At 46.1% G+C, this 15,991-nt stretch overlaps 1 protein-coding gene across 1 annotated transcript in view; it reads left to right on the forward strand.

Annotated features, from left to right (window-relative positions):
* Positions 1 to 2,156: 2,156 nt before the first annotated feature.
* The window catches only part of GPR158 (G protein-coupled receptor 158), a 211,663-nt gene continuing 197,828 nt past the window's right edge, over positions 2,157 to 15,991 (forward strand). The window contains exon 1 of the mRNA XM_074866388.1: positions 2,157 to 3,199. Coding sequence (XP_074722489.1) covers positions 2,328 to 3,199 — 872 coding nt within the window. The 5' untranslated portion in view covers positions 2,157 to 2,327. The remainder of the gene's footprint in view (positions 3,200 to 15,991) is intronic.

The following is a 15,991-nucleotide window of genomic DNA, read 5'->3' on the forward strand; positions in this document are numbered from 1 at the left end:
GCATTACATCACTAGGATATATGGACTGCAAATGTAATTTACACTTAGCTATATTCCAATGACTATTCCTTGAAGTATATTTTCAAATAATTCTAAAATAAGAGTATGCTTTAAGGAGCAGATATATCTTGTTGGTGGTTTAAAATTAGATCATATATTCTGCATGACTGAAATCTGCTCCTTATAGGATGTGCATGCACATGGGCGTGTGGGAGAAAGAAGAAGAAAAAAAAGGATCCTCTTTTTACTACTCTTTTCATCTGCACTTCTGAATTCCAAAATGGAGTTTTATACTAAACCAGAATGGAATTAATTGTAATTAGATTTTGCTGTGGACCGCCACCCTTTGCTAACTGCCTCCTGTCACAAACCCCTCATCCAACAGGAAGGTATTGAGCAGGTGAATACTTCTGCCAAAGAAAATGCACAAAGTGAAACATACGTTTAAACGCTTTGCTAAGCTAGATCCGTATTACTGCTCACGATGGCCCTGTAACTGATGGCTTGTCTGGAAAAGCCTAACTACATCTTCACTGCATTTGTGTTTTCCAAGGGCGGTTTCAGCAGAGCAGGAGGAAAGCCGGGTGATCAGCCAGCGCTGCTTCGGCTCCACGCAGGTGCTCTGCAGGTCAGTGTGGAAAACCACTGGATTAAGGGCTTAGTTTTGAAGACAGCAGTGGGAATTAGCATCTTGGAGTTAAAACACCAAGGGAAAAAAAGCCGGAAACATTATGGTTACAACCAGCCAGGTGCCGTAGTCGAAGGGAGAGGGAAGCGGCTCGGTTCCCGTTCCGGCAGGATGCGCTCCGTGCCTGGGCCGTCTGGGGCGTGAGGGAGGGAGACGCGTGGGGCAGCCCACGCGAGGAGCCCGTGCAACGCGGTCGCACCTGCAGACGACGGGGACATCTCGGCCCGGAGGCCCCAGAGGCCCAAGCTGTCCATTCCGACCCAAACGCCGTGCCCTCCGCCGAACGCCGCCCTCCCGGGGCAGCCCGGCCGGCCTCACGCGTCCCGGGCGGGAGCCGAGGAGCAGACCTGTGCCTCCCCCGCCACCCACCCCACAGCCGCCTGAGGCGAGGGCGCCTTCCTCACAGCGGCGCGCAGCCCTGACAGCCATCAGCCCACGCTCTGCAGATCAAGCCGTAGCTGCTTCCCCGCGGGCCGCCGGGCTTCTCCCGTCCCCCGCCGACGGGGCGGGAGGCGGAGGTATTTTTAACACCCGGCACCCCCCTCCTCCTCCTCCTCCTCCTCCTCCTCCTCCTCCTCCTCCTCCTCCTCCCCGCCTCAGCCCCAGCGGCCGCTGCCCGGCGGTTCCCGCCGGCGCGTAGGCGCAGAGCGCAGCGGCGCCGCCCCAGCCCGCCCGGCAGGTGTCGCTGCCACACGCGGCGGGCAAGCCCCGCGCCGGCCCGGGCGCGGCGGAGCCCCCGCCGGCCGGTTCCCCGCCCGCAACCCGCCGCCCCTCGGCCGCGGGCGGGGGGCCGGTGTGTGTGTGGGAGAGCGGAGTGGCGGCCGCTGCGGCGGGCGGCTCCCCCGCCCGCGCCCCGAGCTGAGCCGGCGGCAGGTGAAGCGAGGTGCCTCGACGCCTCTCGGCGGCGGCACCGCCTCCCTCCGCGCGGCACGGCGCCGTCCTCCTGGCCCGTGAATGGCTGCCGGCTGACTGACAGGCGAGGCGGCCACACGGGGCGGCAGCTGCCTGGCGTACACCTATAAGGGCCGGCGGGGAAGGGGTGCCGGGCGGTGCGGGGCCGCCCGGTGAGCAGCCTCCCGCAGCCGGGGGCGGGGGTCTTCGCTGCCAGAGCCGAGCGCTCGCCGGCTCCCCGGCAGCCGCCCAGCCCCGCTGATCCCCGCAGCAAGTGGCAGTCCCGCGCCGCGGCCCCCAACACCACCACCCCCCTCACCGCCCCCCCCCTCCGGCAGCGAGCGGCGCCCGAACGATGCGGAGCGGCGGAGCGCGGGCGGCGGCGGGGCGCCGCGGGGGGACCCGCCGCTGCGCCGGGCGCGGGCGCCGCCGCCCCTGCGCGCTGCGCTGGGCAGCAGCAGCTCAGTGAGCGCGGTGGCCGCGGCGGGAGGAGGCGCAGGCGGGCTCGCTGCGGCCGCTGCCGTCGCCGGCGGGGCTGCCAGCCGCTCCGCGCCGGCGGTGGGGCTGCGCGGCGCCCGGCGAGGGCGCGGGCGGCGCCGCCACAGGTGACGCGCGGGCCGGGGGCCGCGTTCCGTCCCGCCGCCGTTCGGCCGTCCCTGCGCGTTCGTGCCCCTGCGCTGCGGCCGCCTGCGCGGAGCCCGTCCTCAGCCACTTCGCCGTGCCTGCGCGGCCGGGAGCGCCGGGGGACATGGCTTTGCTCCGGCTCCTTCTCCTCCTGCTCCTCGCCCCGCGGGGGCTCGGGGCCGCCGCCGGCCAAGGGCAGGCGGTGCGCGGCCGGGAGCGGGCGCTCGGCGGGAGGCAGCCTGTTTACAACCACATCAAGAGCCGGGAGCCTCCGCCGGCCCCGCGGAGCCGCTCTACGGAGAGCACCATCTTGGCGCAGCGGCTGGCCGAGGAGGTGCCCCAGGACGTGGCCTCGTTCCTCTACACGGGCGACTCCCGGGAGCTGCGGCGTGCCAACTGCTCCGGGCGGTACGAGCTGGCCAGCCTCGCCGGCAAGTCGCGCTTCACCTCGCACCCCTCCCTGCACGGGGCCCTGGACACCCTCACCCACGCCACCAACTTCCTCAACATGATCCTCCAGAGCAATAAGTCGCGGGAGCAGAACTTGCAGGAGGACCTGGAGTGGTACCGCGCCTTGATCAGGAGCCTCCTGGAGGGGGACCCCAACATTTCCAGGGCAGCTATCACTTTCAGCACGGAGCCTTTCTCCTCCACGCCCCAGGTTTTCCTCCAGGCCAGCAGGCACGAGAGCCAGGTCCTCCTGCAAGACTTGTCCTCCTCGGCTCACCGCCTGGCCAACGCCTCTGTGGAAACCGAGTGGTTCCACAGCTTGAAGCGCAAGTGGAGGCCCCATCTGCACAGGAAGGTCTTAAACACGGGCCCCAAAACTTTGGAGAACAGCTGGAAGAGGCGGGAGAGCTTCACTGCTGATAAGAGCCACATCAGGTGGTCCTCGCCTTACCTGGAGTGTGAGAATGGGAATTACAAACCTGGCTGGCTAGTGACTCTCTCAGCGGCTTTCTATGGGCTGCGGCCAAACCTCCTGCCCGAGTTCAGGTAGGAGGAGGGTTCCTCTGCTTGCTTTCTGTCGACGAGGGGGTAGGATGGGGTTTTGGTTCTGCCCCCTGCCCAGGGAAGGGCACGCTGTGTCTGGAGTGACCTGGTCAACCCTTGCCAGAGGGGCTGCTCAGTCACAGCGCAGAGCAACCTCGGGCCTTCCTGTTGAGCTCTACCTTCGTGTGCCTTAGGGAGCTGTTGCTCAGTAAAAGAATCACTTTCATCTCCATCTGTAAGACAGCATTTGCTTTACCTGCTCCCATTGAAACAGGTGTGCATGTGGGTTACGTTCCTGGTGTGCTTCTGGTGGGCAGAGGAGAGCAGCAGTTGCCAGTTAGAATTTATTTCTGACTGCAAGAGGAAGATGTTTACTGAGGTGTTATTTCTTACTACACTTGCATAATTAAACCTAGCTTGACCCCAGCTGTGATTTTTTTTAACCAGCTGGGAACCAACATTGTTAGGCTGTTAAACTGCAATTTCTGGTCTCCAGAGCACATCCACGGTGGGGTGCTCAAACCTGGTCAGTACGTTTGTAGGTAAATAAGTGTTTGTGACTGCAGTTCTGTCATAGCGCGTGTGGCCACAACCTGAACTGGCAGTAGGAAAGCTTTCCTTAGAACATCCATTGGTTACATAGCTGTGTGGCTGATACCTGGCATATGTAAAGAATTGCTTATTTTTTTATTGCTGTTACCCACAGGACTTTGCCACTGGGCTGCAACTAGCAGAGAGGAGGATATAAAAAGGCCCATTCTTGTGTCTTCGTATTTTGACAGTAAAGAGGGACTTGTCCAAAGAATGAGAGCAACCTGTGGGGTATGAGAAGCCAGATTTTAGTACTGGCATTTCTGTGGTGGGGCTCACGATTAACTCTATCCCTTGGGGAACGCCCACTGCCCAGAAGCAGCCAGTATTTGTCAGGGGGTGAGAGGGGAGCACAGAACTTGCTTTGGCTGCCAATCAGTAGTAGGTAAAGGTAGATAAGAACACAGCAGATACCAAAGAGATTTTGCCACACCTAGGTGGCGAGGCAATGGTGTGTTTGAACACTGGTTGTCTTGGCTTAGTTTGAAGTCCATTGGGATGAAACACGTATGAATGCAGTCATGCATCCTTGAAAAAAAAAATCTCTCGAAGCGAGGGCGGCTGCTTATTTCTCTACTTAATTACCTTTTGCCCTAAAATTTTCACACTTATGGGGCTGGTAGGGTTAAGGTAAAATGAGCTCATCTGCAGTCTGGCTGTTGCTGAATTCCTCTCAAGACCAAAGCCCAAGAATAGCTCTACTGCAGAGCTCTTCTGGACCCTAGCAGGGAGTCCAGAAAAGTTCAGGAACTTCTCGTAGATTATCGAAATGCAGTGTTTCACGCTTGATGAACTTCAGGATGCAGATGAAAGCTAGTGTAGGCTGTTACCCTCTTGTTGGGGATGGAGGTTCACATAACCTGATGAACCACCAGGCTGGGGGTGGGGTGGCAGCCACTAACCAGCTATCTGAGAATTTAGATCTTGATATAAAGCTTAACTCAAGCTTCAATCTTGACCTCAGTGAAGAGAAAAAACACATCTTTTAAACAAAAGAGCCTAAAGCTTCAATCTTAACTCTGTGACAAGACTCTGTGATGCCAGGAAGCATCTCAGTTTCTGCTGTGTTAGCTCTGGTGTGCAGAACGCCCCAGGTCCGTTACAGGTCCAGTAACCCTGGCCAGCCAAGGCAACCAGTAGAGGTCCTCCTGGGTGCAGTACAAAACACTTCCTCATCTTCCCAGCCTCTGTTTACCATGTGGGAGTCACTTCAGTTGAAGAAATAGAATAACCTGTTGTAACCCTGATACTTCAAAGGGCATCCATTAAGCACATCTGAGCTTGGAGAACCTCCTCGTATTTAGAAGATCTGGTGATGGAGTATGTTGTTGTGCAAGTTCAAAGTGTTGTTTTGCTGCTGTACTGAACAGTTAGGACAAAAGTTTTGTTGTAGCAAAACCAGAGATGAGTTGGTAAGCATTTCTAAGAAAATGGGTCAGTATGTTTTTGGTAACATAAAGGATGCAGGTGGAACAAGGGTATATATATGTGCCTATTCTGGCAAGGCTAAATTATAGTTTCTGTGTTTCTAGTTTGAGGTATGTTACATGAAAGATGGGCTTCTGATAAAAGTTTATTATGTGGCATATTGAAAAAGTAACTCTGCAGCTACATAGGAAATGCTATAAATGAAATACACTTCTTCCAGGACTTGTGAAATGTCTTAATATTTGCACAATATTTTCTATACTTGATAGGCACACAGCCTATCAATGTGAGTTCTTAAGAGAAGAAATGGTTTGAGGTATAAGCATGAAATATAAAAATGTAAAGTCTAATGTAGTTGTTAGAACATTAATATTAATTACTATAAGTTGCCTCTTGAAATGAGCTTTATTTCCCCTCACCATCTGTCTTTGAGTGACACAATGGTTTAACTTTAAATTCCTGTTTAAGGCCCATATGGTAAAAAGCAGTATGTATTAACCTCCATCTTCTGAGAAAGCTACATTGGTTCTCTCAGCAAAGTATCTCTGAACCATCTGTTAGGAACATGTTAATGGATCAGTTTACATGCTCCTTCCATTTAATAGTCTGGCATGAGGTCATTGATGGTAATTTAATGCATGCCCCTTTAATTTTCTTATAACAGTTTGTACATTCTGCTTTGCTGGCATTAGGTTTATGGCATGGTATGTTAGGGTATGAGACATTCAGAAACACGTTATCTCTGTGGAAGAGAGTTCTTTCAGATTATGGAAGGAAAAGCTGTTGCTCCCACTCCTTGGTATCTTTCCTGTGGCAGTAACAAATAGGTATGTCGTGGTGCAGCAATGGAAAGAGTTTAATGAAGGCAATACTAGTAATTACAACTGGTTATGTTCAATACATGCTACTACTGCAATGCTGTTGCCAATGACGTTCTGAAAGTGCAGCAAAAAACCCCACCTTTGTTCTTCACGTTGTGAAGTGATATAGTGCCTTCTGCCAGAGGAAGTGAGTGTTGCAGGTGGGGGGGTCTTGCAAACAGCTTGCTGTCTTTAATTTCATCCTCCCACCCTGTCCCCCCCTTCCTAAGAGATGACAGCCAAACTGTCCAAAGTGAAGGCCCGGGAAGGTGAGACAGTTTGGTTGTTTAAGTTGTCTTGCCAAGGCTAGCACTGTAGGCCAATACTGAGATGAAGTGGAGAAATCAAAGACAACTCGATTGTGCTGATAAACGTACCAGAAGCTCTTCAGGCCTGGTGGGACCATATTAGGCCAGCACAATGCTAAGCTGGTGGTGCTGTCTGCAGCTTCTTAGCAGTGCTTGCTGGTGTTTTGTTGTCTGCGTTCACTGGTCTTTGGTCTGCCCAAAGTGCAGGGAGAGAACGTTACCACCTGCTTACAAAATACAGTGTAAGCTCTCATTCAGAGATGAGAATCCACAGAGACTAGAAGTAATCACTTGATGATATTAACTATTCCCTTCTTTCTTAAAAAGGCTAAGGTGAAGCAGTTTGCAGGTGGAATTCACCATCTAATGTGCCTAATCACTCTACAGCTCTAGAGCTGCAGAGGGTAGAGCATGATAGCACTTGTCACTGATCTTCTGCGACCCTCATCTGCTACTTCCTATTACATGATGAGAATGAACCATATTCCATGGCACATGGTGATCCAGCTGGTCTCTCTGCAGCCCTGCTGTGGAAGTGGAAAGGTGTGAGAAGCTGTAAGTACGTTTCTTTCTTTAGAAGGACTTGCTTGGCCCTTGGAGAGGAAATGTGAGGTTTTCATTGCTTCAGCAGTCTCGAAGGCCAGTGGGGAGGATTGCTCCTTGATCTGGAAGAAAGATGTGCAAGTAGTCAGCTACTAGGAATATACCAGTTTTTTTTTAAAAAAAAAAAAAACAAAACCAAAACACGTCCTCCTGGGTCATTGAGTCAATCTCCTGCTGTCACAAGCCCACATAATTGCATCTTCTAACCAATCTCCATTTTAAAGTAGGTGGGTTTCCCTCTTGACTCTGAATAGGCATGCCAGGCCTAATGATTGGATAGCTGCTTCTGATTTCTGATCTAAATTTATTCACAGTCAGTTCTCATCCATTTATTCCTGTTCCAGAACTGCTTTCTATCTGAAACAGCACTCTTTGCTGATGTTTACTGCCCTGACCTATTTATAGGCAGCAGTCCCTTCTCCACCTTTGTTTACTAGACTACACAAACCAGCTTTCTTTAGTCTTCTGTTTTAAGCTCTCTGTTGCCATGGTCCCTCTTCTCGAGTCTTGTTCCAGTATTTCTTAAACGCGGTTAGTCAGATTCATGTGCAATGTTTCAGCCTTGTGCAATGACATCAATTATCCCCAAACTCTGATGAATGAATTGCTGCTTTTGCAGTTCAAAATGTTCTCTTGCATGCTGTTCTCATTTTCTTTAATGTCATGTTGTAATATGTCAACATTCTGGGAACTGGTCATCGCTCTTGCACTTTTTCATCTAGGAGGTCAGAACAGCTTTAGGATACAGGGACACTTTTTCCCTCCCACTATGTTCCAGCAAGGCTAGGTACTTTTTTCACCAAATCCAGGACAGTATTTGCAGTCTTCTTTAAGGACTACAGGGAGAATGCAATGGAATAATGGCTGTTTTGGCAGAAAGGTACACAATCAGCAAGCTAAGTTGGTGTTTTGTTTTTTGTTGTTTTGGGTTTTTTTATTTTATTTTTATTTTGGATGATGAAGTGTTCTGCACCATTTGCAGGTAACTTCAGAATGAAGTTTGGCTGAATCAAGTGTTACCTCTTAATATTTTCTGTCTTCCTGACATTTGCTATCTCTCTTAATTATTGGAAAGGTATTCCTTGGTGCAAAGATTAATCTTTATCGCACGGTTAAATTTAGCTGTTTCTTCCCTAAAGGCAGTGTAATGTAGTGATTGCCACTGTACTATTAAGAATGACTCAGACCACTCCAGTGTTAGGCCATAATGGAGCTCTTAGTTAAGGAAACATTATTTGAAGGCAAATTAAACCATGGAGGTAGAAGTATGTATGACAAATAAGTAATTTCTTAGGGAATACATGTGATTTAATCTTCTGCTAAATATTTCATAGCTATTAAATTGTTTGGTAAAATAACTATAAATGTAGACATAAAAAAGAGATTATAAAAATTAGTAATTTTTTTCTTTTAAATATGCTTTAATTTCTTCCTTTAGCCCCCTTTTTTGGTTTCCCCCCTGATCTGTCTTTAGTCTCAGTACTGAACTAAGAAAGAAAATTCATTTTAACTGTTTAAAGAGGCTTTCTAATTTTCTGTCACATGATACATTAGTGGTATAATCCTGAAAATGGTGAGGCTGACATACTTTCTATAACATACCCTGTCCCATATAACATGATTGAAGGTGTGGATGGATTTAGAACAGGTTTGAAAAATGGAGTAATTTATTTCCTAGAACTTCTGAAAGTCTTGGATTTATATTCCTGAAAAGAGGTGAGAACAGAGAAACATCTTCCTGTAATTTACTGTCTGCTTATAGAAACCCCCAGTATGTTTTAAGTATTCTCTAGACAATTATGCCTGTGCCTTTTTCATATGAGGTCATGGATAAGGATAGAAAACTGGATGGTGATGAAACAAAAGGAACAATAAATAGGGATTTCTTTTTTAGAAACATGATTCAGCTTTCTTCACTATTGGAGAAATAGAAGTGGGTCTTTGAAGAAGGAAGTTAAATATGGCCAGGAGAGGATTGAAACACATACTGCATTTATGTCCACAATTATGTAGCATATGGTAAGTTGCAATCAAAGGAACTAGCTTTTTGGGTCAAACTGCTGTTTCCACTCCTCTGTTCTCTATCCCCATCCCCCCTTGGGCAAGGCTTCCAGCACTGCAGGTTATCAGAGGTTTGTTGAAGGGAATGGACGTGTGACAGTCCTTACTATCTGAGATTCAGCTCCAGGTCTGTCACCACCTATTCTGTCTATTCATGAACCCCACGTCATGAGATAGAGAAGTGTTCCTAAAGGTAAGAACAAAAGCATTGCTGTATTAGGTCAGATGAAAGGCTTACCTAGCCTTCTCTCCAAAAGCAGCTTCTGGCAGGTACTTAGGGAAAAATGTAACATCGGTGGAAGTGCGCAGTTCTTCTGTTTTGGTTATATCCCATTTACAAATAATAAACAATTAAAAAAATGTTTTTCAGGCTCTATCTGAATGAATGTTGATAGTATGGATTAAACCGACCTTCATAATTCTAATTCACTTTTTAACCCATTTTTGTCTTCTGCAATGTAGTTTGGCACTGGATTCTATAATATAATTATGAACTGTTTGGAGATAAAATATTTTCTGTTTTTAAATTTACTTCATGAATCTAAATTCATTGGGAGATTCCAGATTCTTGTGATAAAAAACCACTTTGGAAAGTGTTAATTCATCTTCTCTGTGTCAGCCATATATAGTTGTGGATTATACTGAGTATTTTATCACTTGCAAACTTTGTCACTAGTCACCCATTTGTGGTCATCTGGGAATGTGTTGAACAGAGAACGGATAGTTTAACCTATCTGCATGTGAAAGCTGACTTTTATCACATTGATACTCTCCAGAGGGGTTCAAAGTTTGGAGCCTTCCTGACTGAAGCGTGCAGTGATGAAAATAATTTGTTTTCTGCAAAGGCTGTCTCTACTCTGAACAATTTTTATATCTTGGCTGTGTGTTGACCTTACAGATTCTACTTCAGGCTTCTTTTTTCTGAGGTATTTGAAAAGTTTTTAATTAGTAGAACCTATGCTTTTAACATGCTGCTTCTAAAAATGTCTTTTGGTTTTGTCTTAATCTTGTAGTTTTGTATGTTCCTTGCCCAGGTTTATGCCTCTATTTTCCTTTTTTTCTAATGTTGGTTTGTACTCTTTTCAGTTTTAAAATTACTTTATTATCTTTAAATTTTCAGTGTTAGAAGATGGGGTATAGTTAGGTTGAGACCATCTCTCCCACCTAAGATCCTTCTAATTCAAAAGCTTTCTTGTTCCTAACCTCTTGTATTACTTTATACTGTTTCTTGAGGCCCTTTCTTTCCACCTGTCTCTCTGACCCCATAGATAGTAATGGGAGCATTTAAAAAAAAATGCTGGTTTCTTACTAAATAGCTTCGATTTGGCTCTAAGACCTTTTTTCATAGTGAGACTCTAATGCAAGTGGTACCCCACCATCACTGACACCTCATGTTCCTATACAAGGTGATGCTTTGTGACAGACTTAAGATGCTAGCAGTAACTTTAACATCCTCAAGCAAAAAAAAATATCACTGCCCCTTGAAGTATCTGGGAAGCTCTCTGACTAAACTGCAGGGAAATCCCCAGAGAGGCAGCACTGCATGCCATAAATCTGAAGGCAAATTTAAATCTGAAATAATTCTTCAGACAACAGAGGATTCAGCTTTAAGTATTCCACCCTTGTACTGTTCCAAATGGCCTAGAGGGATTTTCGTTGCAGGTGAATCCTAATTCATGTGCCCACACTGCTATACCTTACTCTTCAGTTAAGTTTATTTTTAGCGAAAGCTGATTCTCCTGTGAAAATGTGTGCTGAAAAGCAGCAGTCATGCTATGGCTGAGAAATTGGGTAAGTCTGCCTCTGTCCTGTTACTAAGAAATCAGTGGTAACTGTGTGAACGGATCAAAATCGTGTTCTACTAATGTCCCAGTAGCCTTTTGTGAATCTGGCTGGATATGCAGAGGTAATAGTTTTAAGAACATCTAAGTGATGCAGAATCCTGAATCCTAACTTTCAAAACCAGTTTGAACCTGCAGAAGCTGCTGGTTGCCAGTAAGACTAATGGCTGAAAGTCACTTGTGAATTTGACATCAGGATTATTTTTTGGATGCTCAGTTGATAGTACATAGAAGGAGCCTCATGTGTCAGGTAGTATGCACTGTTTGAAAATTAATATTCTTGAAAGTGTCAGGCTCCAAAATGAGAATGGTCCGAAGAGGTATCTGCCCTTAAAACATTGGCTATGGTAATTACAGTATGCATTTTTCTAGAGGTGTGGGCATTTGCGGAGTTGGGATGGCTGTAAAGGATCTGTTTTTCTTCTTGTTTTGTGGTAAGGACTTACGAAGGACAGCATGTAAGAGTGAATTAATATGGCAGCAAGAATCTAAGCAGGCATTTAGATTTGGGGCATGATGTCTGCTTCAGATTGTGATAACCCTGCCTTATACCTTAATTATGGCTGCTTGCAGTGCTTACAGTACAAAAATAAGTGTACAAACTTAGAAGACACACTTTGAATGCCTGTTTAGCTGAGCTGTGATGACCTCTGTGGTCAAAGATATTGTTTATCACTGTTTAAATGTTGGTAGACTGCTATTCTGTGCAGTTCTGGCTTAAGTTGGCTGGGAGAAAGAGAGCATGATCTTCTGCTTTATGATAGAAAACCTGTATCTACAGAAGAGTTTCTTTTGCCTGTGCTGTTACAACATGTTGTTACAATGAAATATTATAACTACTGAAACTATCAAGGTAGCTAGTAGGTTGGGAAAATAAGCTTAAATCAATTTCTGGCACGGATTTCAAGGCAAACAGCATGCCAATAAACAGTGGTACTGGAAATTAAGACAGACATGAAAGCCTCTTAAATCAAACCTCTGACCTGACAGAAAATCCTTGATGACATCATTCTTCAATGATTATCTATTATGTACAATTCAACTAATTTTTTCTCAACGACGTGTTAAACATGAATGTGCAATCTGTAAGTATCTGTTTTGTGTAGGGACTGTAAAATTGTGTCAGAAAACAAATATTTATTGTTATAAGGAGATTAACAAAATATACTTACTTGCCAGATGGTCCACAATTACCAGTAATATTGTTATTAACTTATGTTGCTTGGGTTCAGCCAGGCAGCATTGTCAGTGTGGATGGATGTGTTATGCTGACAAGCTGAGTCTATTCTTATACCATTGATATTTGTCTTGATCACTTCTATCAAGATAGCAGAACTGCAGTTATTCCCAATTAGTTCAATAAATATAACACTTACTGGTAGTTGGTCCATATACATTCTAGGAGGATGTGTTCTTCCGTATGTTCCATTTTCTGAGTGCTGAATCAAAAATAACTGAAAATGTGGGTGGCTAAACATGCTGTGCCAGCTACTGTATTAATCACAGATGAATTTCAGAAATACATCATCATGTACATATTGGTGTACTCTATGTGTAATAATGGTGGGGTACAAGTCTGAGATAGTGTTTTAAAATGGCAAAGCATCCCGAATGAATGCAGTAGGTCTTGTACCATCATGATGCATTCTGTAAATGCCACATGTATGCTTAAAGAAACTTTTCTTTTGAAGGCATTATATCCTCAAGTAGTTGCAGACCCTGTTACTACCTCAGCAGAACTGCGATGTTACCATGTAGCATAAACATACATTGCAGACTTTTAGTGAAAAAAGAATAAAATGCACCATGGGGAAAAACTGGAAAGCCTATGATAGATTGTCAGGAGAGATTGTTTCCATATGTCTGCTTCCTGTTTTTTCTTCCTGTAGATTTTCACCCCAGAAATTCATAAAGCTCTGAGAAAAGGAAAAAAACAGAACAACTTAATCATATCAGAAGTTCAGGTTGTGCTATGGAAGAGCTGCAGAGAGGAGAATAGTGTAGGTAGAAATGTTTGTATTGAGTTCATGGATTTTGTGAAAGGCAAATGTTCTTGTGAGAAAAGTTTTAACACAGAGAAGCAAAGGGAAGATGCACTCAGTTTCAAATGGAAGAATTTTGTAGCATTTCTGGAAGAAGTATTGTGAAAATATTTTGAAATTAGATAATTTTCAGACCTGTGTGACTTAACAGGGAGCTCCTGACAAAACTCAAGTGTAAAATGGAAGTGCACAAGAGGTGGAAGCAGGGTCAGGTAACCTGGGAGGAATATGGAGACATGGCCTAGGCATGACCGTGAACATGAGCATCTTGTATCAAAAACAGTGTGGCCAGCAGGACTAGAGAAGTGATTGCCCCCCCTGTACTCAGCACTGGTGAGGCTGCACCTTGAATACTGTGTTCAGTTTTGGGCCCCTCACTACAAGAAAGTTGTTGAGGTGCTGGAGCGTGTCCAAAGAAGAGCAACGAAGCTGGTGAAGGGTCTAGGGAGAAGGTCTTATGAGGAGCAGTTGAGGGACGTGAGGTTGTTTAGTCTGGAGGAAAGAAGACTCAGGGGAGACCTTATCTCTCTCTACAACTACCTGAAAGGAGGTTGTAGTGAGGTGGGTGTCAGTGTCTTTTCCCAAGTAACAAGTGATAGGACAAGGGGAAATGGTGTCACGTTGCACCAGGGAAGGTTTTAGATTGGATATTAGGAACAATTTCTTCGTTGAAAGGGTTATCAATCATTGGAACAGGCTGCCCAGGGGAGCGGTTGAGTCATTGTCCCTAGAGGTATTTAAAAGATGTGTGGATGTGTCACTTAGGGACATGGTTTAGTGGTGGAGTGGGAAGTGTTAGGTTAATGGCTGGACTTGATGATCTTAAAGGTCTTTTCCAACCTAAATGATTCTGTGTTTCTATGATTCTATGCATGCGTGAGGTTAGGGAAACCAAAGCCCATATGGGGCTGAATCTGGTGAGGGACATGAAGGGCAACAAGAAGTAAGTACACTGGCAGCAAAACTGGGACTAGGGAGAATGTGGGCCTGCTGCTGAATGGGGTGGTAGATTTTGTGACAGAGGACGTGGAAAAGGCCAAGGTATCTGATGTCTTTGAAGTACTACAGGCTAATCAGCCTCACCTCAATCCCTGGGAAGGTGATAGAGCCAATCTTTCTGAAAACCACTTCTGAAACACATAAAGAGAAAAATGTGTTTGGAACTAGTCAGCATGGGTTTCTGAAGGGGAAATACTGTTTAATCAACCCAATAGCCTTCTGTGTGTAGATGGCTGGAGTCCAGCTGGAGGCCAGTCACTACTAATATGCCCCAGGGGTTGATACTGGACCCAGTTCTGTTTTAACATTTTCATTTGGTGGTCTGGATGATAGGGTGGGGTGTGCTTTTAGCAAGTTTGCAGATGATAAAAATTAGGAGGAGTGGCTGAGACCAGATGGTTGTGTTGCCATTCAGGAGGACTAAAACAGGCTAGAGAAATGAGCAACCAAGAACCTTGTGAAACTCAGCAAAGGGAAATGTCAAGTGCTGCACTTGTGGAGGAATGGGGGCTTAATGACTGGAAAGCAACTTTGCAGAAAAGGCCTGGGGGGTCCTGGTGCATACCAGAGATGAACCCTCAATGTGTGCTTGTGGCAAAGACAACTGACAGCCTCCTGGGCTCTGTGAGAGGAAGAGCATTGACAGTGGGTTGAGGGAGATGATCCTTCCTCTTTACCCAGCCTGATGGGGCCCCATCAGGAGTGCTGTGCCCGCTTCTGGGATCCTCAGTACAAGAGCCATGGATGTACTGGAGTGAGCCTAGTGAAGGGCCACAAAGATAATTAAAGATTGAAGCAACTGACAGACAAGAAGGGCTGAGAGAGCTGGGACTGTTCAGCCTGGAGAAGAAAAGGCTTCAGGGGAATCTTGCATGTGTAAATACCTGACAGAGAAGTGTAAAGGAGACGGAGCCAGAGTATTCTCAGGGGTAGTCAGTGAAAGGACAGAAAGTACAGGACGCACAAACTGAAATACAAGAAATTCCATTTAAACATCAGGAAACTTTTTTTGGCACTGTGAGGGTGGTCACACACTGTAACAGGTTTCCCAGAGGTGGTGAAGTCTCCATTGTGGGAGGTATTAAAATAACCCAGCTGAACTGAGCCTGCTTTGAGCTGGTGGTTGGACTGGATGATCTCAAGAGGCTTCTTCCAATGGGAGCTGCTGTATGAATCTGATTTTTACATCTATTTTGAACAAAATAATAGTATCAAAGACTTTTCAAAGGATACAAGTTATTTAGTCAGTTCTGATGTGAAAAATCTGGAAGTACATTTCCTTTCTTTCCAGACCTGGCTCTGAGCTTTAGGATGCTATCCTGCTTTCTACCTCTTGGCCCACTAGAACATGCCACTAATTCTCCAAATAGTAGTGTGTCTGGTACAAGGCCGTACTCAAATGCTTGCTCAGTGTGCTTACTGTGCGTGGTTCCTCTGTCTTGTATGTGTTGTCTTTCTCACAAGTAACTTCTAGGTAAGTTTTCTTTTGAAAATCTTTATATTCCTTTATACTGACACTGTGCTTCTATAGGTCCTGCTCATGATACCACACAGCAAACTCTTAAGGTGTTTCTGCTCTAGCAGTGATTAGTTTACCCTTAATTCGCAATCTGTACCCCTCTCTTTGTGGAAGTGTCTGTATAGGGAAAGGGAATTTTCCTCTCCTACCAGTTAAAAACAAAATGTGCACAAGGGAAAAGCTTTCCATTTAAAGGAAATAAAGACCTACTTCCCTAAGGTGCTTGAGAGTCTCCCAGGTGAATCTGTTGCAGTTCTAATAAGGATGAATCATCACTGTTTTTCCTACTGTATAAACTGATTTCTTTAGAGTAGTGAGAATGATGCTGATGCTTGAGACCCTTGCCAAGGTGATTGGTGTATAACATGAACTGGAAGAGCAAGGAATAGTGTCAGTCCTGGTCCTGCTGCCTGCTTTGTGCCTGTATGCAGCCATGGTGAGACTATTCACTTGCAGAACAGGTCCTATTCCCAGCCCACTCACTAATATTTATGCTCAGAAAGGTCCACAAAATATTAGAAACCTACCTGGCGAGATCTGCAT

This window comes from Strix uralensis, chromosome 1 (genome assembly GCF_047716275.1).
Source record: "Strix uralensis isolate ZFMK-TIS-50842 chromosome 1, bStrUra1, whole genome shotgun sequence".
Classification (NCBI taxonomy): domain Eukaryota; kingdom Metazoa; phylum Chordata; class Aves; order Strigiformes; family Strigidae; genus Strix; species Strix uralensis.